Source organism: Sinocyclocheilus grahami, unplaced genomic scaffold (genome assembly GCF_001515645.1).
Source record: "Sinocyclocheilus grahami isolate Dianchi unplaced genomic scaffold, SAMN03320097.WGS_v1.1 scaffold710.1, whole genome shotgun sequence".
NCBI classification, from domain to species: Eukaryota; Metazoa; Chordata; class Actinopteri; order Cypriniformes; family Cyprinidae; genus Sinocyclocheilus; species Sinocyclocheilus grahami.
This window is the reverse complement of record NW_015505889.1, coordinates 732,764-757,485: the sequence shown is the minus strand read 5'-3', so window position 1 is coordinate 757,485 and position 24,722 is coordinate 732,764. Positions and strand designations below refer to the sequence as shown.

Here is a 24,722-nt window from a genome sequence, read left to right as displayed (position 1 = left end):
AATGTATTGTATGAATTGCCCTTACTATGGAATAAAAAATACAGGTGTCTATTTAGATTTAGTTAAAAGTGGCTGTTATACATTAGACCCAGTGGCACAGATGGATAATTGCTTGCTGTTGCCTTTCTGACGCGATTGATGCGGGTTCGATACCGCCTTTTGCCGAACTTTTTTTCCCTCCCTTTTCAAATCTCGTATCACATCGTAAAGGCATTTATTTTCAATAAAAATTAAGGAAATAATCAAAAAGTTGAAAATAAAGTATCGGGTAGGGTTAGGGCAGGTGCAGGGAGGGCTTTATTGTACCAATAAGGTGGCATCCATTTAATAATTAAAATTATAATTTACACTCAATACGTTATTATTGCATACTGTTTTATAATGTACTACAATACTGAAGCGCAGATAATTGCCACTATTTGCAACTAGTAGTATACTTGATAGTAGAAATCCTGCTATTTTAACATAGTGTAAATAGGTATTTGCACTTATGTGTAAATAACATATTGCTAAAAATACTGCTATTTTCACTTAGTGTAAATATAATTGATTGCTAATACGAGATTTGAAAAGGAAGGGGAAAAAAGTTCGGCAAAAGGGATCGAACCCGCGTCAGTCGATTCAAAAAGCCAACATCAAGCGCTTATCCATCTGCACCACTGGGGCTGATGTATTACTGCCACTTTTAACTAAATGTAAATAGACACCCCGTATTTTTTATTCCATAGTAAGGGCAATTCATACAATACACTTAAACTGAGCTACTTTAATAACATCTCCAAACATTCTACCACGACTCTGCTGTTCTTCGGCTGGTTCTTCTCTGTATACGTTGATTGACAGATGTCTCGTCCAGTCAGTGGTGAGTAATCCCAAACCAATGGTGCTGTCTCAAACTATACCTACCTCTTCCGGTTTGTCTGATTTGTTGTTGTGTTTTCTGACTTGTTATTTTGTTTTCGAATTTGTCGTTGTGTTTTCTGACTTGTTATAATGTTTTCTGAATTGTTGTTGTGCTTTCTGAATTGTTATTTTGTTTTTTAGACTTGCATTTGCGTTTGTAATTTGTTATTTTGTTTTCAGAATTGTGATTTGTTTAGCACTTCTCGGCCACCGTAGTTTGGCGGAGGCGCGCGCGAGCCGAAGCATTGCCAGTCACGTCTAACCGATTCATGATTTATTAGAGATTTCTTATCGAATGGCGAATTCGGAAATAATCGCTTTAATACATAATTACAATTATGTAATAATAATAATAATAATATATATTTTAAAAAAGCAGCGGGCCAAATCGGCTGCTGATGGCGAGTCCGCGCCTGATTTCCACAGAGACACGCAGAACGTGCAGGATTCATATTTTGTCTTTTTGCGGCTTAATATTCACAGACACTATAGTCCATATCGCGTTTTGATTCAAGTGTACTAACCTACTTTTGATTTATTCATCCAAAATGGGGCATATTCCTTGACATTCCGGAGTTCTGTTTTTATGACTGGATTCTACAAACCACTCCGTGTTTTCCGCATCGCAGCCGTATTATATTTTAGAGTAGTCAGTGCAATTTGGGAAAGAAATCAATTAAATCTGAATGTCTCCCCAACACTGGATTTACTACATGGACCTTATACAAGTGGTAGATTTTAATATCAAACTATACAGATTTTTTGTCGTATGCAGTAAACTTCTACAGCATATAAATTGTTCTTGTTTAGATTTGAGAATTTAAATTTGTCCACCATAGTTTATACATTGAATACAATATCCAAACAATCTTGTACAGCTCTTTTTATAATCTAAGGGTGTATTCACACCAGGAAAGTCTGCTAGTTCACTTGCTTTGGTCCGGACCAAATACAGCGTTGTTGTTTTTTTTTGTTTGCTGTGGTTCGCTTTCACACTTCCCTGTTTGCAAGTTATCCACAAATTGTAAACAAAACCACACGTGTGCTAAGGTCATCCATTCATTGGTTCATCCATTCAACCGTACCAGAGTCCGTTTGGAACTGGACCGACACCACCTCTTCAGCTGGGTCTCGATGTGATTGTTTGGTCCACACCCGAGTGTGATTGCTGTATTCACACCTGCCCAAAAGATCCGCATGAGTTCGATTCAATCGAACCAAACAAGACAGGTGTGAATACACCCTAAAATGAAATGTGCTTTTACATAAACTGTGACTTTGCTTCTTTTTGCTGGTTCAGCTGATAATATTTCAAAGTTTGTGACTTTATAAAGGCAAAAAATATGGTTGCTTTTTGTTTTGAAAGACAAACAAATTCTTTTTAGTGTTGTTTTACCTTTAGTAGGGATGTATCTCTAACATCCATACCTAAATCTACACTCATGCAAAGCATTTCAACAGACTTTGACAGACATGTTAACAATATTACCATAGGACACCAATTCTGTGTGGTCTTCAAAAAAGCTGTAGCATTTGTAAATGCATGCAAAGATAGCTAAGGAGAAACAGACTTTTGATAACCTAATGCATGCACTGGCTTTCAGGTGAAGTGGAAACCCCCTGCTTGGTTACAGCTCACTGGCTGTCAGAGCGCAGCTTGAATTCAGGGCGAGGAGTTTTATTTTTGGCATGGAAAAGGGGTAGGTCACCATGTCCTGTTGCTCTGTTCTACTAATATTCCCCCAGACACTCGGAGTTGGACCCTGCAACTGCACACTTAATTGCACAGCAATTCTTGCACAGGTAAAAAAAACAAATGCACAATTTAGCTTTCATGTGGGATCTGTTAGTGGGTGTCTGGTGCATGGCTCTGTGAGAGATATTAGGCCTCGGCTTGCTGTGCTGACTAAAGTATCAAAGTGCCTGCCTTAAAGCCATTGAAAGCTGCTTTTGTCATTTAAAATCTTTGTTTGACATATATAATATTTAACAATCTGTGGCCTTTATGCTCTTTGTATTTGTATATCACAGTGCCTGTACAGTACTGCAGTAATTGATATCCATCTCATATCTGTCTGTTTTTGCAGATCAGCATCATCTCTCTTCTCTAGATTTACCGTAAGTCTCACAAATGCTCTTAACACTATCATTATACCTGGAAGTCAATAATTAAAAAAATATATATTGCAGTTGAATGTATTATAATACCCAATTGCTAACAGTGCAACCTATTATCATGAAGTCTTTTCTCTGTTAAATTGAAGAACAGGGAATTAGAGCCTAAATCAGGCATGTCTCAGGTCTCTGCTTATCTCACACAGGTCTAAGGAAAGCATGGACTCACAAAGACCTTAGAGCAGTTTTATTAATCAGCCTGGGAATTAGGTCACTGAGGTTATATAATGCAATATAGTGAATTATTAAATGGATTCTAATGGATGTATAAAGTAGTGTCATCTTCACATCTATGCTGTTGTGTGAGAACTGAGGCTGGGGTGTTTTATCTTTCCAGTCTTATTGTGGCTGCAGGATGTGCAGTCTTTCAGTGAGCAAAAATAAAATGTAGAGCAGCTCATGATCACATTTCAGTGACACTACAGTCAGATAGGCAATAGAATACATTCAGATACTGCTAAAGCCCAGATACAGAGTGAGTCACAGACTGTATTAATTTGCAAGAATATTAATTTGGTGTATAATTGTCCATTTCAATTTGGTCATTTCTGTCATATTATGCAAGTGTTATGCATGCTTAGAGCAGCTCATGATCACATTTCAGCGACACTACTGCCACACAGGCACTAGAATACATTCAGATACCAAAGTAACCCAGATACAGAGTGAGTCACAGACTGTATTTATTTGCAAGAATATTAATTTGGTGTATAATTGTCCATTTCAATTTGGTCATTTCTGTCATATTATGCAAGTGTTATGCATGCTTATCAATCTAAATTAATAGAGGTGGAAAACCTTACCTCTCTGCAAAATTACTTGTTGTCGTTGTAGTATTTATAAATGCCTGTGTATGTTCTTTAAAAATATGGAACTGAAGAGAAAAGAGTATGGACAAATTGACAGAACATTCAGAGAAAATTGATATGTTTTATTAACTTTTTTTGTGACAAATACACCTTCCACTGCACAGTCACTTGGTGATTGGTTTACATGTGTGGACTGTGTAATGCTACTTAACAGAATGTTATTCACTTATATGGAGAAAATATTCTAGAAAAATCATGAGAGGGAAGAAAAATGACAAAAATGAGAGCAGGATGATGAGAGTTAAAACGTTCAGGATTAAACTAAATTTAATTAAACAAAAAGAGAACTTAAACAGATAAAAATAATTCATTCAACATTTTGACCCCCCAAAAATTAAACATGTACATGTATCTTTCAGTAAATGACTATATAGCACTTTGTGCCACTGGGTTCAGAGATGACAGTTCAGATTATTGTCGGATACCCTCTTCCAGACTACATTCTGTATTTAATACTGACTGGTGTTGTTCCTCCATCTGTACTAAACACTTACTGAATTGAAAAACTCTGACATAATACACATGTAAGTGGAAAAATACATTTGTTTTGAGAAAAATCAACACAGTGGCTCTCCAGTAGCAGGATTGGACACCAATGATTTAAGGTTTGACACATAAATGAGATGTTATAAAAGTAACTGAAAACCCCACTATCATTTTTTCCATTATTAAAACATCACCTTTGTTTCCAAATATTTAACTTGTCACAATGATTTCTGTCAATTGTACTTGATTATATGAGTTTTTAAAGTTTCAAATTGATTTGTTTTCATCAGTTAAGTCATTTAAAGTGTCTGTGGCTTTGGCACCACTTTGATTTTACTTAAAATGTACGGCAGCAATTAAAACAAGTTTTCAATATTAGTGGGTTTAAATTTTGTACAGTGCAATAACTGAAGGACAATGATAACATCAGCATTCCGTCTTCAGACATCTTTGTGATTAGCAGCCAGCTAAATAGAGAGAGAAAACATCATTTTAAAACATTTAGAACAGACATCATAAATCCCATAAAGTGAGACATAAATATACATATAATTACTTATTTAATTAATTTTTATTTATTTTTTTGCAACTTCGAAAAATCATGTTACAGTGTATATGCATAATCCCAATTAATGGAATCCAGTTGTTTGAATTTTTTAATAATGGAGTGAAATTCACAGTTTGTATGGAAAAAGAGAGATCAAGTTTAAATACAAAGTTAGCATTCAGTCTGAACTGAAGTTTTATTTTTAATACTAAGAGAGTGTAATGTGCCATCCAAAAACTATGGGCAGGTACTCGATCATATGAAACCCTTCACAGTCAATAAACAAAAATCGGCACATTGCCACTACTGCTCTCAAAAATGTATAAAATCACAACGTTTCGATCCTAAGGTCTTCGTCAGGCAAAACGACCTTAGCGACCCTAAAACGTTGTGATTTTATACATTTTTGAGAGCAGTAGTGGCAGTGTGCTGATTTTTGTTTATTGACTATTTTTATTTATATTTTTATTTTTATTTTTATTTATACTAGACATCTATTTGTGGCTTGTTTTTAATGCAGGTGTTGAAATGCTGATGGCTTTAAGTTATGGTAGTCAGCCTAATCTGCTTCCACAGCAGTACCCCCCTCCTCTACTGCCAAAACCAGGGCGAGACAATGCCCGTCTGCAGAAACTCCTGAAGAAAAGCACCAAGAAGAAAGTCGGGTCTTCCTCTCAGACACCCATCCCATTCCGATTGAACTTGTCACCAGTCAATGAGGACAGCCCTGACCTGGAGCACAGTGACCACTCCACCCCTCCAAGGACTCCAGAAACCCCTCTCTTCAGCAGGACCCTCAACTCTCAATATCCCTCCAGCAGCCCATTCTACCGTCCCTCCACCTCCCCATACTTATACCCTGCCAACAGCTCACACTACAGCTCTACGCCCACACTATCTGCCCAATCGTACTCTTACCCTGCCCGATCACTGGAGCACCAGATAGCACCTCTATACACATGCTCCTCTATCCTTTTTGACGATGACTCAGAGCAAGCCACAGACGCTGACCCAGATACGTCCTTTGAGATAGCCTTCAGTCAAACGCTTCAGTCCAGTTCCTCAAGAGCAGGGATGACGCATGGCACATTCGGTGAACGACAGACCTATCAAGCCTCAGTTCAAATACAAGCTCCCTCTTTGGCTCCAGTTCGACCTCCCGCTCCAAATTTGACATCGGCTTGTGCGCCGGGTTACCAGACACAACCTTCCATCTCTCAGGTTCCAGTGAGCCAATCCAATGGGGAAGGATATAAAAACGCTGCACCTGCACCCATTACTCACACACCTCTCACACACAATCACGTCATGGAAACAGCTGGGTCACACTTCAAGACTTCCACAATGGAGAAAATAGCTGCTTTTCCACAAACAAGGATTTATACTCCAAAAACCTCCTTTTATGAGATATCAAAGCCACCTATTCAGGACTCCTGGACTTTTCAAGGAGAAGTACCATTTAATGAAAAGAATCCAGTGATAGATGTTAAACAAAATTCAGGGATGCTGTCTGAAGCTCAAACACCTTCTAGTCAGATAAATACATATGTAAGCCCAGTTACAGGGGCAAAAAGACCTGTTTTGGAGGCTTCTGCACATAACCAGCCCTTGTTTGCATTTAACTCTACATTATCCACCACAATGGTCTCTACAGAAAACCAAAAGTGGCCCATACCTCAAAATCACCGGCTCCAGCCTCCCTCATTGACTAGTGTAAAAGCTCAAGGTGCAGCTGTTGATCATGATGATGCCTTGAAAAAAATTGCTGTGGATAAGATAAGGAATTCCATTCCAAATGGTGTTGTGTTCACCACAGGACTCAAACCGTTCATTTCTAATGCCTATTCTGAGGAATGCTTGACACCAAAGATTTCTAAATGTGAAGTTTCCTTATCCAAGACCCTTGCTGAAGCTAGTAAGTCAAGCTCTAGAGCATGTGAGGTGCTTACATCTACAGTTCCGCAGGAGTATCCAATGACTAAAACTGAAACTTCAGAAACCTGTATAATGACACCAGCCAAGGCTGTTCTAACAGATATAAGTCAGGAGACGTCCATTCCTGTACTCTCCCGAAGCTATCAAACACCAAGTACGCCTGTATACTGGTCACCAAGACCACCAGCACGGTTTTTGGGCAACCAGAGGCCATCACAAAATGATACTAACATCCCGAAACGAAAGTCAACATACTACGGGTTGACACCTGCTGAATATATTGCTTATGGTGGAATCAAGGTGAATTCACAAGATGATTCTTCTGTATCTAAAGCTGAAGTACCAGAAGAGTTTAAAAACATGACATGTGAGAATTACATGTCCAAATCTCCAGCTCAAGAAAAGTTCAGCATTATATCTGATTTCAATGCAGAGAAATCCTCAGAGGCTTTACAAACTTCAGTGGCTGAGCTGCCCTCACAAGTCTTGATGACAAACCAAACAGAGGTACAAGTAACTGACAAAACTGAAAAACAAACTATCAATAACTCCACTTCAGAAATACCAGTTCAAATTCTTAAGGAGCAAGAGACAATCCCTGGAGTAAAACCAATGCCTCTAGCTTTAAATCCTGAAGATACAGTGTGCCATGGGCTTCAAACTACACCTTTAAGAATGGCCATAAACCCCACTGCTGTTGCAGAGATTCATAGACAACTAAATTCAGGGTCTACAGACATCACCATCCCTCCTTTTACAGCAGAGGGGAAAAAAATGCCAACTTACCCTTTTCCCCTGGTACAATCAAATATTCCGAACTCAGATATAACCGGATTGCTAAGAAAGAACTTCTTGTCGGTTCAAAATATACCACAGCAAATGGTGCAGTCAGAGAATGCACACAGATCTATATATCCAACAGAAAGTTTTAATCCTGCAACAGTGAAAGCAATGCAATTACAAGTTTCTGCAAATCAAGAACAGAAAACCATATCATGTTTATCCAAGCGTTCTTTAGAAACCTATCAGACTTACTCAGCTGTCTGTGACTCTTCTACTACTATCAATACAGGCAATGAACTTCACAATATCATAAACACCAAAACTGAAGGTTTCAATAAACTCACAACAAACTCAACCAATGTCACAGACTCTAGAATGTCATCTGCAGACACCAGAAGTTACACTAAAGTCCCTCCTGATATTAAACCTACAGCCCTCTCAAAGCCAGAGGAAACTAAATCTGCAGCTCACTCAAAGTTAGGTGCATCTATCTTTACAGCCCCCTCAAAGACAGAAATATCCAGACCTGGAGCCTCATGTATGTCTAATGCAGACAGTCCTGATGTTTTGTCCAAATCAAGCATATTTTATCCTCCAGCTCCTGCTAAAACAGATATATTTAAACCTCCAAGTCACTCTAAACCAGAGGCATCTCAACTTGCAAAAACATCTAATCCTGTAGTTTACTCTAAATCAGAATCAAAGAAAACTGCAGTTTTAATAAACCCACATTCAGCACCTCCCTCATTGAAACCCATTTCTAAAATCAATCAAACCCCTGAAGAAACTAAAGGTCAGCAGATGCAGAAACATGACATCAATGTGCAGTCTATTCCAAGCCTTTCAAACAAAACAAACAGATCATCCAAATTCCCCTCAGAAGCACAGATATTTTCACCTGCACCTAACACTGAAGCCCCAGTAACACACCTGGCAATGGATAAATCTTCTAAACCAGACAACAGCAAAGAAGGAGTAATATCCCTAGGTGCTAATATAAAAGAGCCAAACCCACCTACAGATTTGGCATCAGATTTACAGGACTCCAATAAAACAAACACTGATTCCAAAGCTGCAACTAAAGTTACAGTTGAATCTAAATTAAGCAATTCAACAACACAACAAAGAAATTTTAAAGAAATGATTAAACCATCAAATAACGTACACCAAGCCACCAAATCGAATATGGAAAGTGTGGAGACCAAATCCTTAAAATCTGATACTCAAAAGCCTTTACCGTCTTCAAATATGAAATCTCTTCGAAAAGCTCCAAGTTCAGAAAATAGTCTTGCTGCCATGCTTCTCAGAGCTGCTAAATCTCTACCACTCTCTTCATCTGAAGAAAGCTCTGCAAAATCCCAGACAGAAGCCAAAGCATCTAATTTGGATGTAAAGCCACAACATGCTCAGGATTCAAAAGTTGATCTTGTCACAGATGCTGAAGTGTTGACGTCTGATACCTCAAAACCTCAAAAGTGTTCAAAAGATTCATTAGTAACTAAAAGGCCAAATGAGGCTGTAGCCACTGAAGATGGCAAGTTTAAAGAGACTCTCTCTGAACCCACACCAGATGATCAAAAGAGGCAAAATGATGAAGCTAAGGGTGCTCCGAAACCCAAAGGCCTGAAGGCCAAGCTCAGTGGCTGGACAAGGCTGAAAAAGCACATGGTGGTTGAACCTGAAACCCCCAGTTTTCCAGAGTCTGAGGTAGAGAAAAATGCTCAGAAAGCAGATATAAAAATAAGTGGTAAAGACAAGTCTGGAGGGGCCAAAGAAGAGTCATTGGGTGGACAGGATGTGGTGAAAAAGAAAGATGAGCCCAGGACAACAAAAATGTGGGATGCTGTACTATTTCATATGTTTGCAACAAAGGAGAACATTATGAAGCAGATACATAGCAACAAATCTGAGGATGAGCGGAAAAAAATAGAGAATGATGGTCAGTTAGTCCCATCCTTCGTCCACCGCCTGCCCATCCTTCTCTACAGTCCGCGCTTCGATGCCCGGAAGCTGAAGGAGGCGGCTGCGAAACCTCTAAACAAAATAGCTACAGCCTTTGAAAGAGGGTTGCTGCATCGCAAACAGCAAGGTGAAGAGCAGAAAGACTTCAACAGAACAGCCAAAGGATTCGGTGCATCTACAGGAAAAACAGCAGATGTTTGATTGCATTTCAAATGTTTTAACTACAAATTGATACAATTATGTAGCATTGTAGTACTGTAAATTTATTTAATGAAATCAGCAACAGTGAGAAAAACAAGCTACGCACTGTGTTCTGGTCTGAGCAGTGCAGTAAGGGGCTGGTCAGCAGAAATGGAGGCCTAGTGGATTCCTGCATTGAGAGGGCGACTGATGGGTGCAGCTGTTCGGGATGTGGCGAGTGAGGAAGTGAGCAAGGGCTGAAAACGTAATGGTGAGAATGATCAAACAAGGAAAGTGGCTCAGAGTGTGGCGTGGCATCCGGGGGATGGATGCTGGGTTTAGGTTTGCTTCACGTCAGCTGAGCCGGGTGGTGCGAGCAGACGTGTTTAGAATAGAGAGCTTCAGAATGTGACGTTTTGAGCGGTGTCAAGAGCGCTGCTCAGAATGAGCTATGACATGATGGTGTTGTTGTTCATGTAAAAAAAAAAGGTCTGAGGGAAAAGTGGTAAAGTATAACTAGAACATGTAGGAAAGACATGTAAAAATAAAAAATCTAAATCTCAAGATGTTGATCATGGAATAAGACAAAATGTGACCCTGGACCACAACACCAGTCATAAGGGTCAGTTTCTCGAAATTGAGATTTATACATCATTTGAAAGCTGAATAAATAAGCTTTGCATTGATGTATGGTTTGTTGGGATAGGACAATATTTGGCCGAGATAGAACTATTTGAAAATCTGTAATCTGAGGGTGCAAAAGAAAATCAAAATATTGAGAAAATCGCCTTTAAAGTTATCCAAATGAAGTTCTTAGCAATGCATATTACTAATCAAAAATTAAGTTTTGATATATTTATGGTAGGAACTTTATAAAATATCTTCATGGAACATGATCTTTACTTAATATCCTAATGATTTTTGGCATAAAAGAAAAATCAATCATTTTGACCCATACAATGTTTTTTTGGCTATTGCTACAAATATACCCCAGCGACTTAAGACTGCTTTTGTGGTCCAGGGTCACAAATGTATCATGATCCACTTGTCTTCTAAAAAAAAAATTCAGATGTGTTATTTTTCACTTTTTTTAAGCTTAAAACCAGTGTTGGAAGTTTTCATACATCCATTTCTAGCAAAAATGTTGCAAGTGATTTCATGCTTACAGATTAATTTCTTGTTCAGTGTCACAAACACTGAGCATGATTAGACTGATAGGTGTGACACCAGTTATGTGACATTTACAGAATACTACCCAGGACTGCTGGGGGGGGGGACTCTTTATAAGCTGGTAATTATGGCAGCCCTTGTACTTCAGGGATCTCTGTTGCAAAACCCAACTGACTGCCGTGCCGTGCCCTTTACTCACTCCACATGCACATAGCTCAGAGTAGTTCAACTTTGGCACGGTTCTGAGACCTAATTCTGTGTAGTAGTGCAGAATTGGCTACAAAGATCCTAAATAAACGCAAGTAGAACCAGCACAGAAGTGCATTTGTTATGCACAATAACAGCGAGAAACCACAATAAACAATTTAAACTGTTAATCGTCACACACTGCCCTACCCTGCACACCACACAAGGTACTTTAATATAGCTATATGTATGTGTGTTTGTTTTTGTAGATAAGCAGCAGCTAATGTACAGCACATTATCATATTTTAGTTACTTTGGTATGAATTGGTATGAAGCATGAATTATGTCTGTGTAGTAATGAACATGCGGCGTTTATATTTTGTTATTTTGAATCAAAGATTTTAATAAAGAAAGTACATTTCTTACATGTTCTTCAGTTTGTGTCGTTATTTATGAAGACCTTCTCATATTTCCCGTGCCCACTCTCAACAAATTTGTACCTTTTTCCAGCCAGTTCCTGAAAAGGTAAATGTCAGATTACAGCCTTGTAAAACCTCAAAAAACCAAGTGAAGAGGATTTCAGCAGTACTTAATCAATAGTAGCAGTTTACAGGAGCAAGAGAATGAGCTTGTGCTTAGTGTGAACAGCCAAACTCGAGTGATGATTGCATGTTGTTCACTGGTTGTTTTGAACACAATTAAATCCTAACATAAGTTTAGGGAAACGTTTCTGTAAGGTTTATCATGGTTTAGTGCCATGAGGAGCAGTGCTGGGGGTAATGCATTACAAGTAATGCGAGTTACGTAATCAGATTACTTTTTTCAAGTAACTAGTAAAGTAATGCCAGTTACTTTGTTTTCCCATTTATTGACTGACAAGTCTCCTGTATCTAATCCCATTTTATTAACCAATGTCTTCGCTGCTGACCTTTGATGATTCAGTTCAACCATACTAATATGCAAAAATGACTTTAGATAAACGAACAATTGTGCTTTGTCTTTTTATTGCTGAGTAGTGTTTCTTCTCCTGCGTTCTACTGTACAGACGTGAATTTACTTTTGCTTCAGCCTGAGGTTTATTCATTACACTTTTTGGTGTGAAAGGGCTTTTATATTTGCTATAAATAGAACTTCTTATATTAAAAACAATCAAGCCTTGCTCATATTTAAAAAGTAGCGCGAAAGTAACGCAAAAGTAATATAACGCATTACTTTCCATAAAAAGTAACTAAGTAACATAATTAGTTACTTTTTTTAGGGAGTAACGCACTATTGTTATGCATTACTTTTAAAAGTAACTTTCCCCAACACTGATGAGGAGTCATGATGTACCTTTGCATATGGTTTATCCTGTGATGAGGCATCTCCCAGATTCTCCCACATGGATTTTATGTTACGCACCTCACCAGCCTTAACATCCTGACACTAACACACACAAAGAAAGATAATAAATGGCATAATACTAAAACACACAAATTAAAGATAATTAAAAATAAAATAGCAAAAGATGAATTTTTCATCCAAAAACAAACTGCAGTCTAACAGGTTCGTTTTTTGTCTTTGTTCAGGTCGTAACCACTAGATGGTGGCATTAAACCACAAGCTTGTTTCAGGGATCTCTCCCATCCCATGACTTGCCACAGCATGAACTTTAACCGCACAACCTCTTTTATATTTTCTATTGATTATATCCAGAAAACACATATACTGTAAGCAAGTCCAAAGAGTGAAAGAGTGCTAAGAGGGAGAAACCACTTAAACTCATCCACTCAGCTTTAAAGAATCTATAGAGAAAAAAAAGAGATAGGAATTGATTACCTTCCTGAAAAGGATGAGAAGAACATCAGACACAAGAAAAGTGTAAAGAAGAGAACTAAAGATGAAGAAAAAGAAGATAGAGGATACAATAGATTCATAAGGAAATGTACTATTGGCTGGATTCAGAAACTGTGTGATTGACATTCAGAGACTATATCATATAAACTTACAGCTGCTTTGGAGGAGGAGCTCTTGATGCTGACATCGCTGTTTCCTTTCACCCATTGGTTAATTAGATCTACCACACCCACCTTCATTCCCTCTGTATCCTGAATCAGAGAAATTAGCCATCCTTTATTTATTCATGTACTCACTTACTCACTTTTTAGAGTCACACAAGAATGATTAAGAATGTGCAACATATCTGCAAGCTCATCTTACACAGCAGCCCTGAACAATGCTTATCAGAGGACAGAAGGAGAGAGTTATTTCACAATAAACAAATTGAAATTGTAGCCAACATAGTTTGTGCAATTACAGCTATTTAAATTGAACGTTGAAAGATAATATTGATCATGTTCTATTCTGTAATGTTAATAGAAATCATACACTGTCAGAATAAAAAGGTTGCATTTTATGCATGTAACAGCCTGTCACTGGCAGTCCCTTATGATAATGAACCATCGTTTTACTAAAGTGACCATAGTTCAACTGTAGTATTTATAGATTTGAATCATGTGTAAACAAAAAACATATTTGAACCATGTGTAAACAAAAATATCCTAATAAGTTACAATTAAGGCGTATTGAATGTTAAAATGTGTTTTAAACATAAAGTTAAGTGCTTATCATTACCCATTTTACTCTTAGTAATTTAATAATTTGATAAATTTCATAATTTAAAAGTTTAGTTCAGAAGTATATCGACGTATATTGATATCGACGATACTGCCTTGAAAATATCGGTATCGTATTGAAAACAAAATAAGTGGTATCACCCATCCCTAGGTCTGAGTGAGTAAAGAATCTGGTGATAGTTCACCCAAAAATTAGAATTCTGTCATTATTTGAAGTTTATTTGCAAAAACAGATAACTGTTTTTTTTTTTTTTTAAATCACGATTTTTATTATGTTATGTTTTTATTGTTAGTTAGCTAGTATTTTGAAGTTATTTTTACCTAATCAAAATAACCCAACTGCTGTTTGACTGAGATTAATTGGAATGCACAATGAAAAAACATGATTTTTGAAAATTGTTAAAGTTATCTGTTTTTTCAAATGAACTCTTCATTTATTTATCAATCCAGAACACACACTACTATGACCAGAAATATTACGTTATCTGGGACATGTGAAACACCTGCTTGACTCTGCAATAAAAGCACAGTAACACCTGGTTCCACAATACACACATTTTCCATGGGGCTCTTACATGTTTCCTGACAGTTAGGTGGCAGGAAAACAGAACCGGCTGAAAACAAAAATGTTTGAGCGAGTCAGCATGACTAAGAGAGGAAGTGCCTGGACATGCATGGTGTCTGAAAGCACCACAGCAGTGAGATCAGAGTGATAAACACCAGAGCAGGTGAATGTAAGCACTGGGTGTGGTAATAACAAGAGTGTGTGCAAATAAATCAATGCAAAAGCAGCAGCATGTAGCCGTGCATTTACAGGTTTAACTATGAAACCGACATTATACAAGTGCATATGAAGGCAATTCACCTCAATGGCATGGTTGTACTGCTCCAGTCTGCCATCTAACTTCGAGATGATCGTGGGAGGCTGGGTCTTCTTTATGCTGTTCCTGTTTTCACAAACAGATGAAACATTACCTAAAGCACCACTGTTCTTTCAAGGCACCGACCATCTCAGAACAAGCATGGACATGAAGAGCACCATGACTCATAAAGTAGTTTAAGATAAACAAAGGCTCTGTGAAGCATACTGTTTATACTACATACAAGAATGAACAATGTGGAAAAGAATACCCGGTGATAAATTGGATTCTGAGAAAAAAAACGACTAAACAAATCCTTCATCATTTCATATTTAGTGAATAGGAGAAGGATACATGGGTAGAAACATGTCATGTCATGCCTGCCTGCCTGAAAGGTGAACCATGTTTCAAACAGTTGTTCATTCATGAATGAATCATTCATGTGTGGTGTTTAGATCAAAGAGAAAATACTGATGAACACATGATGTCATACCACAGCACAGAAAAACAACAATTCACCCCTGCTTTTTCTCACATTCAGTACTATGAGGGGGATTTTTTTTTTTTACAATCCTGCAGTAAATCACTTGTGCCCTTTCATCTCAAAGTGTATGTGTTTCCGAAGTTACATACTTTTTTTTAATGGAGCGGTTTAGAGACTCAGTCCTCTCAGTAATCTGTAGATCAAAAGTAAAATAACATTAGTAAATAGATTCAGAGTATTTGTGAATCTTTACAGTACTGAGCATGAAAAAGCTTCAGGCAATATTTTGTGCAATGTTTCCAGGCAACAGGCAAAAAAAAAAAGTGAAATGGAGTGCAACTTCATTGGGTAATGGATGATGATTGCACAAAGTAAAGCCACAGTCTGTCAAAAGTCTGAGTTAATACTGAAGGGCAGTTCAGCCCATTGATGTTGTAAGCAGATTGATTTCATAATTTCACTCGGGGATTTGTATCTGGCTGTTCATATTCTTTGTCGATCCTGTAAATCCTTGTAGCCTGTCGCCCTTTATTTACATTTACATTTACATTTAGTCATTTAGCAGACGCTTTTATCCAAAGCGACTTACAACTGTATTTCATCTACAAAAAGTGTCAAGACCTTTAAAGATTCATTTTTGCCCAACAGGATAGGATGCATTCATTGCCCCCCAAAAAAGTCATCCTGCCACACATGTATGTGTTTATTATTTGTTTGTTAAGAACTGATCTATTGCCTTTAAATATGAAACTATTATTTTTCCTCAAACATACATATCTGGGGCATATTGATGCTGTCAAAAATGTAATTGCTTGAGTTGTACAGTAGCCTATACCAGGATTAGTTTTATCAGAACACCGCAAAAGTAAGATGGAAGGAAATTTGACCATAGACATAAACAGAACAAATGCAAAACAAAGCAAATATAGCCACAGCTTTATAAAGCAAAGGTAAGATGCATAGTAGCAGACATACATCAACGCTCTAACGTACAATTTATGCTGTCATGCACATGCACAAAGTAAGCAACTCACCGAGCTTGTACCTTCTGATTGCCACTCCTCACCCTCAGCCTGAAACCAGCAAGCAACACACATACACACACAAAGCACCTCAGCAATGAAAAGCAGATGCTTCATGTTCTGTCATCTTTCTCCCTCAACCCACACCACCATTGCAAGGAAAAGATTACAACCAAACATAGCACAAGGAAGAAGTCTGAGTCACGCAAACAGCACATGGAAGATACCAGATCCAATCTCAGAGGGAAAATACAACTGGGCACAATGCACAAACACGTTTTGTACAGTATGTCATGTTTTATGTCAGACAGACTGGGGACCTACCATTGTCATTGGCCTTTCTGTGCCACAAGCATCACCAAATGGTAAAGCAAAAAAAAAAAAAAAACACTACACTATGAAATTAACTTTCAAATACATTTCCTGAACATTCAACCCCGACCCAGGGTAAGCCCTGCCCCAATCTCATGCTATTTGTCGAACTGCAGCAGACCATAATGTTTAAGGAGTGGAAGAGGACTTTTTGCAATTTTATTAAGTGAAATAAAGCATTATTTATTCCCTTTATGAATAAGTTTTCCTCATCAAGCTATTTCCTCACTACAATGTATTTTTTTTTAGTTTTATTATCATTGGAGACATTTGTTGATGCATGAACATACAAACAAGACCACCCAGACTCTGCAGAGGTGTTCAATCCTGCTCCTGGACCACCTTCCTGCAGAGTTTAGCTCCAACCTGCCTGACTAGAAGTTTTTAGCAATCCTGAACAAAGAAAGTTAGTTTACTCACAGCTCTATTTGCAACACCATCGAGCTGCTATTACAGACATTTAAGACCAGCTCCTATCTACCTAAATGAGGAAATACTGAAATCTCAAAACAGCTGGCCAAACTCACATTTAAATAATGTATCTTAAATCAAAAAATAAAATCTGACATGAACTGTCCCATAAATATCGTCTTCGATTGGAACCACACCTGCAGTGATGTCATGACTTTACCAATTGGTGATTGGCAGGTGTTACTGATTGGCAGTATCTCATTCATAGTAATATGAGGAAGCCGTCTTGGCATACACACATATGCTTTGTCCTGAAGACCTTGATTTGCTGGTTCAGGTGTGTTTAATAAGAATTGGAGCTAAACCCTGCAGGACACCCTTTACCCGGACTAACACATGCAAAACACACGAATGCACACGTCATTCATTGCAGGTATTGTTCTGCAGCTACAAATTGTGAGTCAGATAATGATGCCTGGTCAAAAGCAATTATAAATGATGAGATGAACTAAAGCATGTTAATGTTAATTTTAAGTATGTGTGGACATATTAGTAATGAATTTTAAATTAATCATTCATTGCAGGTATTGTTCTGCAGCTACAAATTGTGAGTCAGATAATGATGCCTGGTCAAAAGCAATTATAAATGATGAGATGAGATGAACTAAAGCATGTTAATGTTAATTTTAAGTATGTGTGGACATATTAGTAATGAATTTTAAATTATAATGTGATTTTGTGTCTAATGACGATGATGCCATACTTACCATGTAGGAGGGGCTCCTGGGGCTGAGAGGACTGAAGGGCTCCTCTGGATCTCCACTGGATATACTCAACCTCTTCAACTTTTCCATCACATCCCTCCTCTTCCTCTCTCGCTCCTCCTCTCTCATCCTCCTCTGCACCTCCTCATGAGTCTGATCTCCTGTCTCTCTGTGCTGCTGGTCCTCCTCACTGCTCTTCACAAACACCTCCTCAGACACACTAAAGACAACAAGACTAAGAAAGGGCAACAATTCATGAACAAAATATTTTTCCTCACACAAAAATTTTACCTTTCTGGACTGCTGAGAACTGCTGAATCGACTGAAGAGTCCATGTTGCTCTGCATCTTCAGTTCTCTGAGAAATATGAAACAGGCTGAACTCAGGAAGGACATTTGTTCTGAGGAAATTGCGAAACTCACCTGCTTTGTCATGTTATTTATCGACATAACTCTATTGCTGCCCAATCATTGACACATTCTTTTCAAACTGTTCTCCTGCAGTGTGCTAAGGATATTACAGTGTAGGGGTAACTCTTACAATGCTGGAAGTCATATTTCCGCACACAGTATGTCAGGTGTTGATTCATAATCTTTGTCTGATTCATTGTAGGATTCCTCATATTGATTTAATCCAACTCCCGGGTTTGTGAGACTTTTGAGCGATTCGTTCAAAGAATCAAATCAGCAGAGTCATTTGTTGGCAATCGGAGTACCTCTCATGCTTAATATTTCAAGAGGACAGCTCCATTTAAAGATGTGTTTTCTTGCCTTTATTTCACTATACACGGTCTTTTAATATCATCAGAGTTAATTAAAAATGTACATCCACATCTCGGGTAAAATAAGATTTCTTTGTCATGGAGCTTGAGAAACACTGGCATAATCGCCAGTGATTAAAAATTAAGCATTTCTACTGAATCCTTAGTAGAGTTTAAAAATGGAGGTGGAGTTGGGTGGTTGTTGGGTTATTTGCTTAATATTGTGATTGACAGGAATTAGATGAACGAGCTGTCATTTAGAAAGTTAAAATGATTTGAAACATGTAAACTAATTCTCAATCCCTCAACAAGCAATAGTTCTCTACTTCAGATGTCTATTTCCATCCTTACATACATCAGTAAATAATTATAATTATATAAACATAATAACACACTATAACACAAGCATATTCATTTTCTAAGTTACTTAAGTGTAAGGTTGTGTAAGCTTTAAGCGTATAGTTTTTCTTAATTGCTACTGTAGCTATAACTCTATATGCAATATTTTGACTTTTCTTATTGTAACTGCATATATTTTACAAATTACACAAGTTGAGCGTGTAGAAATGTTTGCTTGTCTATGCCTGTACCTGTCATTTGTTCTCCTCCCCTCTTGTCCATTAGTGCTGTATTGTCTCCCATTCTGTTGGAGGAGGACTGTGGAGGTGTAGGAAATCTTCATCTCTGCCTTCTTTTTTCTCTGTGAGCACAACAAATACCGAAGCATATATTAGGCACTTGAAAGACTGGTTTTTAATGCATGACTGGGTTTAAGGGTAAGAAGTATTATTTAAGTTCTATCTTGTTCTTAAATATCATACCTTCTCATCCATGTCACAGCTCTGATTTTGTTTTTTCCGGAAAGATGACTCATGTCCTTTCACCCTTCTTGGATCGTCCTCCTCTGCACACCACCGTCCAGTCTCTCCCTCCTCCTTCTCTGCTGCCTTAATGTTATTCATTCTTTCCTGCTCTCTAGCACCCCAGTCTTCATCATTACCATCCTCATCCAGGTTTTGCTGGTTTGAAAGGGGGGGTCGGGTCTGTATGAATGGGGTGCTGTCATACACATTTATATCATGCAGTTTACTTTGTTGAGCAGAGCTGGAACAGAGCTGGAGCTTTGAGTGACGGGAGCCGTTGAGATGTGATTCTACATCTTTATGTTCCATTTGTCCCTGTTTGCTCCTGCTCAGATGTGTCCAATCACTGAAGCCTTCGTCTTCTTCCAAAGAGGATGGACAGCTTGGAACCAGATCATTCTGACCCCTAACAAACAGTGAAACACTTTCAGAATTGCCTCTCACTGGGATGCCAATATAAGAATAACAAGTCTACTTACAACAGTTGAGTATGTTAATAGAATAGAATAGAATAGGTAACTGTATCAAAAGAATAGGTGTGGTCTTGACACATATACACATACAAACAGATTAACAATCTCACAAAGAAGAAGACAGAGAAAGTTGGCTTGAGCCAGAATCCATGGAAACAAAACAAACACACACACACACACACAATACAGTTTCTTCTATGTATTTGATGAAGACTGTAGTATATTTTAGGTTTTTGAAACAAACTGGTTGTCCAGAGTCTGTGCAGTGCGAGGGCTGTCCTGTGGGGTCATAGGAGGCTCAGTAGAGGAACTGGCTCTTGAACGCCTTCGTCGTTCTCTCTCAATTTCTTCTGCATCCTCCAGACTGCGCTGAACAGTGATCCTGCATAATAACAATTCATATAATACAAACTAGTATTAATCTTCATAATTTCTATGTTCAGGAACAGAATTTTGCTCGCTAAATCACGAATGCTGCATTTGTGCAGACTTGTATACAGTATACTGTAGTGTATATAATCTTACACTGTGATGAAAATCTTCAGGCAGTAATTTGCAACTGATAAAACAATAATGCATCACCACGATTATGATAGCGATAGGGGTCATCTGACAGAAGTTAGGGTCAGAGATGGACAGGAAGTAAGTAAAACATGGACAGGAAGTGCAGGGTTCACAGTGACAGGAAATGGCTCACTGCCATCCTTTACGAGGGCTTACATTACGAGACTCAACAAAACAAATGACACATCTAATTCTGCAGAGAAAAACTTTGACTGATTATTTACAATAATTGTGCAGATGTGGGTGATTACCAGACACTTTTATTCTTCTTTACAGATCAGAAAATATTCCTGCGCTTTCATCAATGAAATCACAAGTTTTAATGGAAGTGTAATATTGGTGTAAGCTTATAGATTATATTACACATGACTTTGGGAACTGATGCACTGTTTGCTAATATTTTCTATAACCTGTCCTAAATGAGCAACAAAGGCATGCATTGTTACTATATATACTGACACCATTTATCTAATGTGCAATCTAAGCACTTTATAACTAGTTGGCAGAACAAGCCAGAAAAGAAAAGAAACAATGACATAGTTTAAAACTACCATTAAAAAATGTGGGCCAGTACAATTTTTTCTTTATTATTATTCAGCAAGAATGCATGAAATTTTATGCATTATACTTTTTATTGTTTTATTGTATTTTTGATCAAATAAATGCCGCTTTGTTAATCATAAGAGACTTCTTTCAAAAACACCAAAAAAAATCTTACTGACCCAACCTGTGATTCCAATTTAGACCCATGTCTGTAAAACAAATCATCAAACAATATTCTGAATGTTCTTCTCCAAGTAAACAGTAAATCTTAATTCCATTATCACATTATGTTACGCTTGGACACATGGAAGAAGAAAAACATATACTTCAGAGTAGTCCAATTCTTTTACCACTCACGCTCTGCTTAAACATTTCAATCTGTTACAAAACATTTGGAGTAAATGAATGTAGCAAGCACTAAAGCAGAGTAGCCTAAATCTATAATATCGATAATAACTGCACCCTTTCCTTTGTTGAACAATCTTAGTGAGAATGGCTGGGTGGTGGAACGGCTCAAATTTTCCGGCAGTTTAGAGGAGCTCCGGGTCCTTAGGGCAGAGTGGGAGGGGGGCAGATCCAACAGATTTAGAGCAAGGGGTGATCTGATGATGTCACCACCCTCAGGAAAATTCCAGTAATAAAAGAAACTATTGAAGCCTGTCACTGCCATTTCATATGATGTCATGAATTGACTCACCATGCGCCGTGTGAACAACAGCCATCTGGGACAGCTTTGGGACAGATTTTACTTTAACTACAGACACATCCAAAGAACAGGCACGTTATAATTTCATGACATCACTCATAACTATATAACAACACAATTATATACCCTCAAAAACTCTGGGACAGTCTGATGATTTGGGTTTCACTATATCCGCATCCATGCATTCTTTGACCATAGAACCACAAAACAAACCACAAGAACTTTAACCCTTCCCCCTAAACACCCTGAAGAACTGATAAACAGCAGAAAGAAGTAATTCTCTGTTTTCCACTCTTGACCCCTCTGTTCTGCCTGATAAATCCATTATTAACTCAGCACCTAATGGTTGTCCGGTGCTACTCAGCATTTTTAGATAACAGTTTATCACTATCAGCACATTAAGAGTTTAAAAGTCATGATTTCGGATGTAAAAGTAAAGATTTATAAAACAGGATTTAATGAACTGCAGCATGATCTATTTAAAGGCAAAGAGACGAGTGTGACTCCATAGACGAAAGAATCTGACCAAGTGGCCACAGACAAACACATTCACACACACACGCAAACAAATCAACAACATCTCACCTCTGGAGTTTCTCTAATCCCTTCTTGCTGGAGTGTCGTCGCAGGATTGAGCTGGACATGTTTTTGTGTTTCACTGAATCTCCTCACTGAAAACCCAGCAGCCTTGCTGTGACTGAAAATGGTATCTGACTGTGTGTTTCTCTCCTTTCCTGTGAGTCCTCTAAAGGGTGTGAATGTGCTCCCCTTCTTTCACTGAGCAGGATTTAGTCAATCTCTCTCTCTCTTTCTGTTCCACTCACTCCCTTCCTCTGTCTCTCTCCATGTGTTTTTCATTCAGAGCTTTGAATCTCTGGCTTCTGTCTTTTCCAGTTCTCTCTTCCAATCAGCAGAAAGCTAACCAGTCATGTGGTGATCCCCTGGGAAAGTTAGATGATACCACACACACATCCAAACCTCAAAACAATAGCATTGCAGGACCACTAATAGTCTTTGTGTTGTCAGGCACTCCATTCAGAACCATTATATCCACATGCATTGTTTACCTGCCTAAAGAATAAACAGGTAGGCTAAGGTAAGTACATAAGTAGAGATAAGCACCTAAGTATCCATTATAATCATTATAATTCAACTAAATTAATCATGGCCTAACTAAAATATTAAAAACATGTGTGGGCGGAAGAAGAAGAAGAAGAATGAAAATAATTATATTAGCCATGGCACAATGGTGAGTTAAAATAATGTGTATAGCTACAAAAGGATGTGCATGTGAAGATGTATAATTATGCCAGCTAAGATGTATACATCACACTTCAGCAGTATCACAGGTGAACGCCTACAGTTTATGTAGCGTTGATAGTTTAATAGTTACTTTAAACACTAAGGATTCAGTATGTTTAACTCTTCAGACTTGTACTGTATACAATACACTTTTTTCTTTTAAGAATATAAAGAATGAAAGACACGAAAAAAAGAAAATATAACAAAACGCAAGCATTTGGAACACTTAATAATACATTTTTTTTTTCAGTGGGAGATTTCATTTAAAGGGGTCATATGATGCAATTTCAAGTTTTCCTTTCTCTTTGGAGTGTTACAAGCTCTTGGTGCATAAAGAAGATCTGTAAAGTTGCATAGACTAAAGTCTCAAATCCAAAGAGATATTCTTTATAAAAGTTAACCAAAAAGTCAACCATACCTACCTAAAATGGTTTGTTCTAACACTTCCCCACATGTCTACGTCACTATGTGGGAAGATTTGCATAACGCCGCCCAAATGTTCACGCAAAGAAAGAAGGCGTAACTTTTATTCTCGCTGTAGTATTGTTGCTGCCGCCATGTCATGAAGGTGCTGTGTGTTTCGTTGTGAAAGCGAAACTACTTTGTTTGGTCTTCCAAAAGAGGACGATATCCACTTCGTTATAGAGCTTATCCGTGCTGGTCGCTGAGGAAATACATCAACTTCGCGCTGTGGATCGCCGGATCGGCTTTCACCGTGGACGAAGTAGTGTTGGGTCGTTCTTGAACGAGTCGTTCATTTTGAACGAATCTTTAATGTGACTCAGGAAGAACGAGTCGTCTCGGGGAGGGATTCCTTCAGTCGCGCATGCGCAACATCCTATAGGTTCTGTACAGGAATTAGTCAAGTAGTTCACCTGGTTCGAGTCTTCGGGTTTTTCCGAGTCGTTCGTTCATCACGTGACAGCCCCATGTTTTTAAACCCGAAGACTTGTCAGATAAGAGGTGAGGTGAGCTAATCATAGACTGAAGACCCAGTTAACAACGAATTAATCTTTTCTGTTTCTTATAGCAGTTTTGTATTGTTTGTAGTGTGATCAGCGTTTGTGTAAGTAGTAGACATATTAGGGAAGTAACACGTAACATTTTATATTTTGCTAAAATTAACGAAATTAACGAAATGACTCAAAAAAAGATTTGTTCATTTTGCTGAACGAGACTCAATGGTCCGAGTCAGTAAAATGATCCGAACTTCCCATCACTAGGACGAAGTGGAGTCCAGCCCGGGGTCGTCACATGTGGTTGCCGCAAGCCCGCCGACCGCGCCGTTCTCAAGCCCGCCCGCCTCCGATCATTCCAGCCACCGGCCTCCACTCACTCAAGGCCGCCGTGTGTGACGCTGTGGTTCGTTGTGAAAGCGAAACTACTTTGTTTGGCCTTCCAAAAATGGACACGACTAGAAATCAGTGGTTAAGTTGTATTTACAACACTGTTCCAGAACAGTTCAACCCAAATATTCAGATGTGTGCAGTACATTTTATGGAGGACTGTTTCCTGATCCTGGGAGAGTAGACTACAATGCCGGCTGTTCTGACACACAGACTGTAAGTACGTTTTCATATTTAAAGGATTTGCCACTGACGATTCAAACACGAGTTTTGAGCAGTGTAGAGTAGCGCTTGTTGTTTGTCATTTCTCCGATCACAAATGCAGACATGGTTTTATGTTTACGATGCGCGATGCAACGCAACGTGTAAAAAGACAGTATAAGTCATTATAATCCATAATTATGTCCCCACTGGATGCAACAAATGCCTCGTTTATAATGG

General features: G+C 38.2%; 2 protein-coding genes across 3 annotated transcripts; one reads left to right on the top strand and one right to left on the bottom strand.

The window, feature by feature from the left end:
* Positions 1 to 2,646: 2,646 nt before the first annotated feature.
* Positions 2,647 to 10,477, top strand: LOC107560124 (uncharacterized). Its single transcript, XM_016244205.1, has 3 exons — positions 2,647 to 2,706; positions 2,991 to 3,021; positions 5,501 to 10,477. Exon 3 carries the CDS (start codon positions 5,509 to 5,511, stop codon positions 9,859 to 9,861), a length of 4,353 nt encoding a protein of 1,450 aa, XP_016099691.1. The 5' UTR covers positions 2,647 to 2,706; positions 2,991 to 3,021; positions 5,501 to 5,508; the 3' UTR covers positions 9,862 to 10,477.
* LOC107560125 (lymphocyte-specific protein 1-like) lies at positions 3,995 to 22,491 on the bottom strand. Of its 2 annotated transcripts, XM_016244206.1 has the most exons (13): positions 22,219 to 22,491; positions 20,065 to 20,202; positions 19,306 to 19,753; positions 19,075 to 19,184; positions 18,016 to 18,081; positions 17,728 to 17,944; positions 16,190 to 16,228; positions 15,305 to 15,348; positions 14,677 to 14,758; positions 13,185 to 13,283; positions 12,529 to 12,621; positions 11,623 to 11,713; positions 3,995 to 4,900 (listed from the first exon to the last, which is right to left on the bottom strand). In XM_016244206.1, exons 1-12 carry the CDS (start codon positions 22,275 to 22,277, stop codon positions 11,630 to 11,632), a joined length of 1,479 nt encoding a protein of 492 aa, XP_016099692.1. In that variant the 5' UTR covers positions 22,278 to 22,491; the 3' UTR covers positions 3,995 to 4,900; positions 11,623 to 11,629. The 2 variants fall into 2 exon arrangements, with proteins under 2 accessions (XP_016099692.1, XP_016099693.1); XM_016244207.1 differs by lacking the exon at positions 16,190 to 16,228.
* Positions 22,492 to 24,722: the final 2,231 nt, after the last annotated feature.

Coding starts and splice junctions, on each gene's coding strand:
- LOC107560124 (XM_016244205.1), top strand. CDS start 5,509: ATGCTGATGGCTTTAAGTTATGGTAGTCAGCCTAATCTGCTTCCACAG.
- LOC107560125 (XM_016244206.1), bottom strand. CDS start 22,277: ATGTCCAGCTCAATCCTGCGACGACACTCCAGCAAGAAGGGATTAGAG. Junction 16,229..17,727: donor CCAGGAGCCCCTCCTACATG/GTAAGTATGGCA, acceptor TGCTGGTTTCAG/GCTGAGGGTGAGGAGTGGCA. Junction 15,349..16,189: donor AATCAGAAGGTACAAGCTCG/GTGAGTTGCTTA, acceptor TTTGATCTACAG/ATTACTGAGAGGACTGAGTC.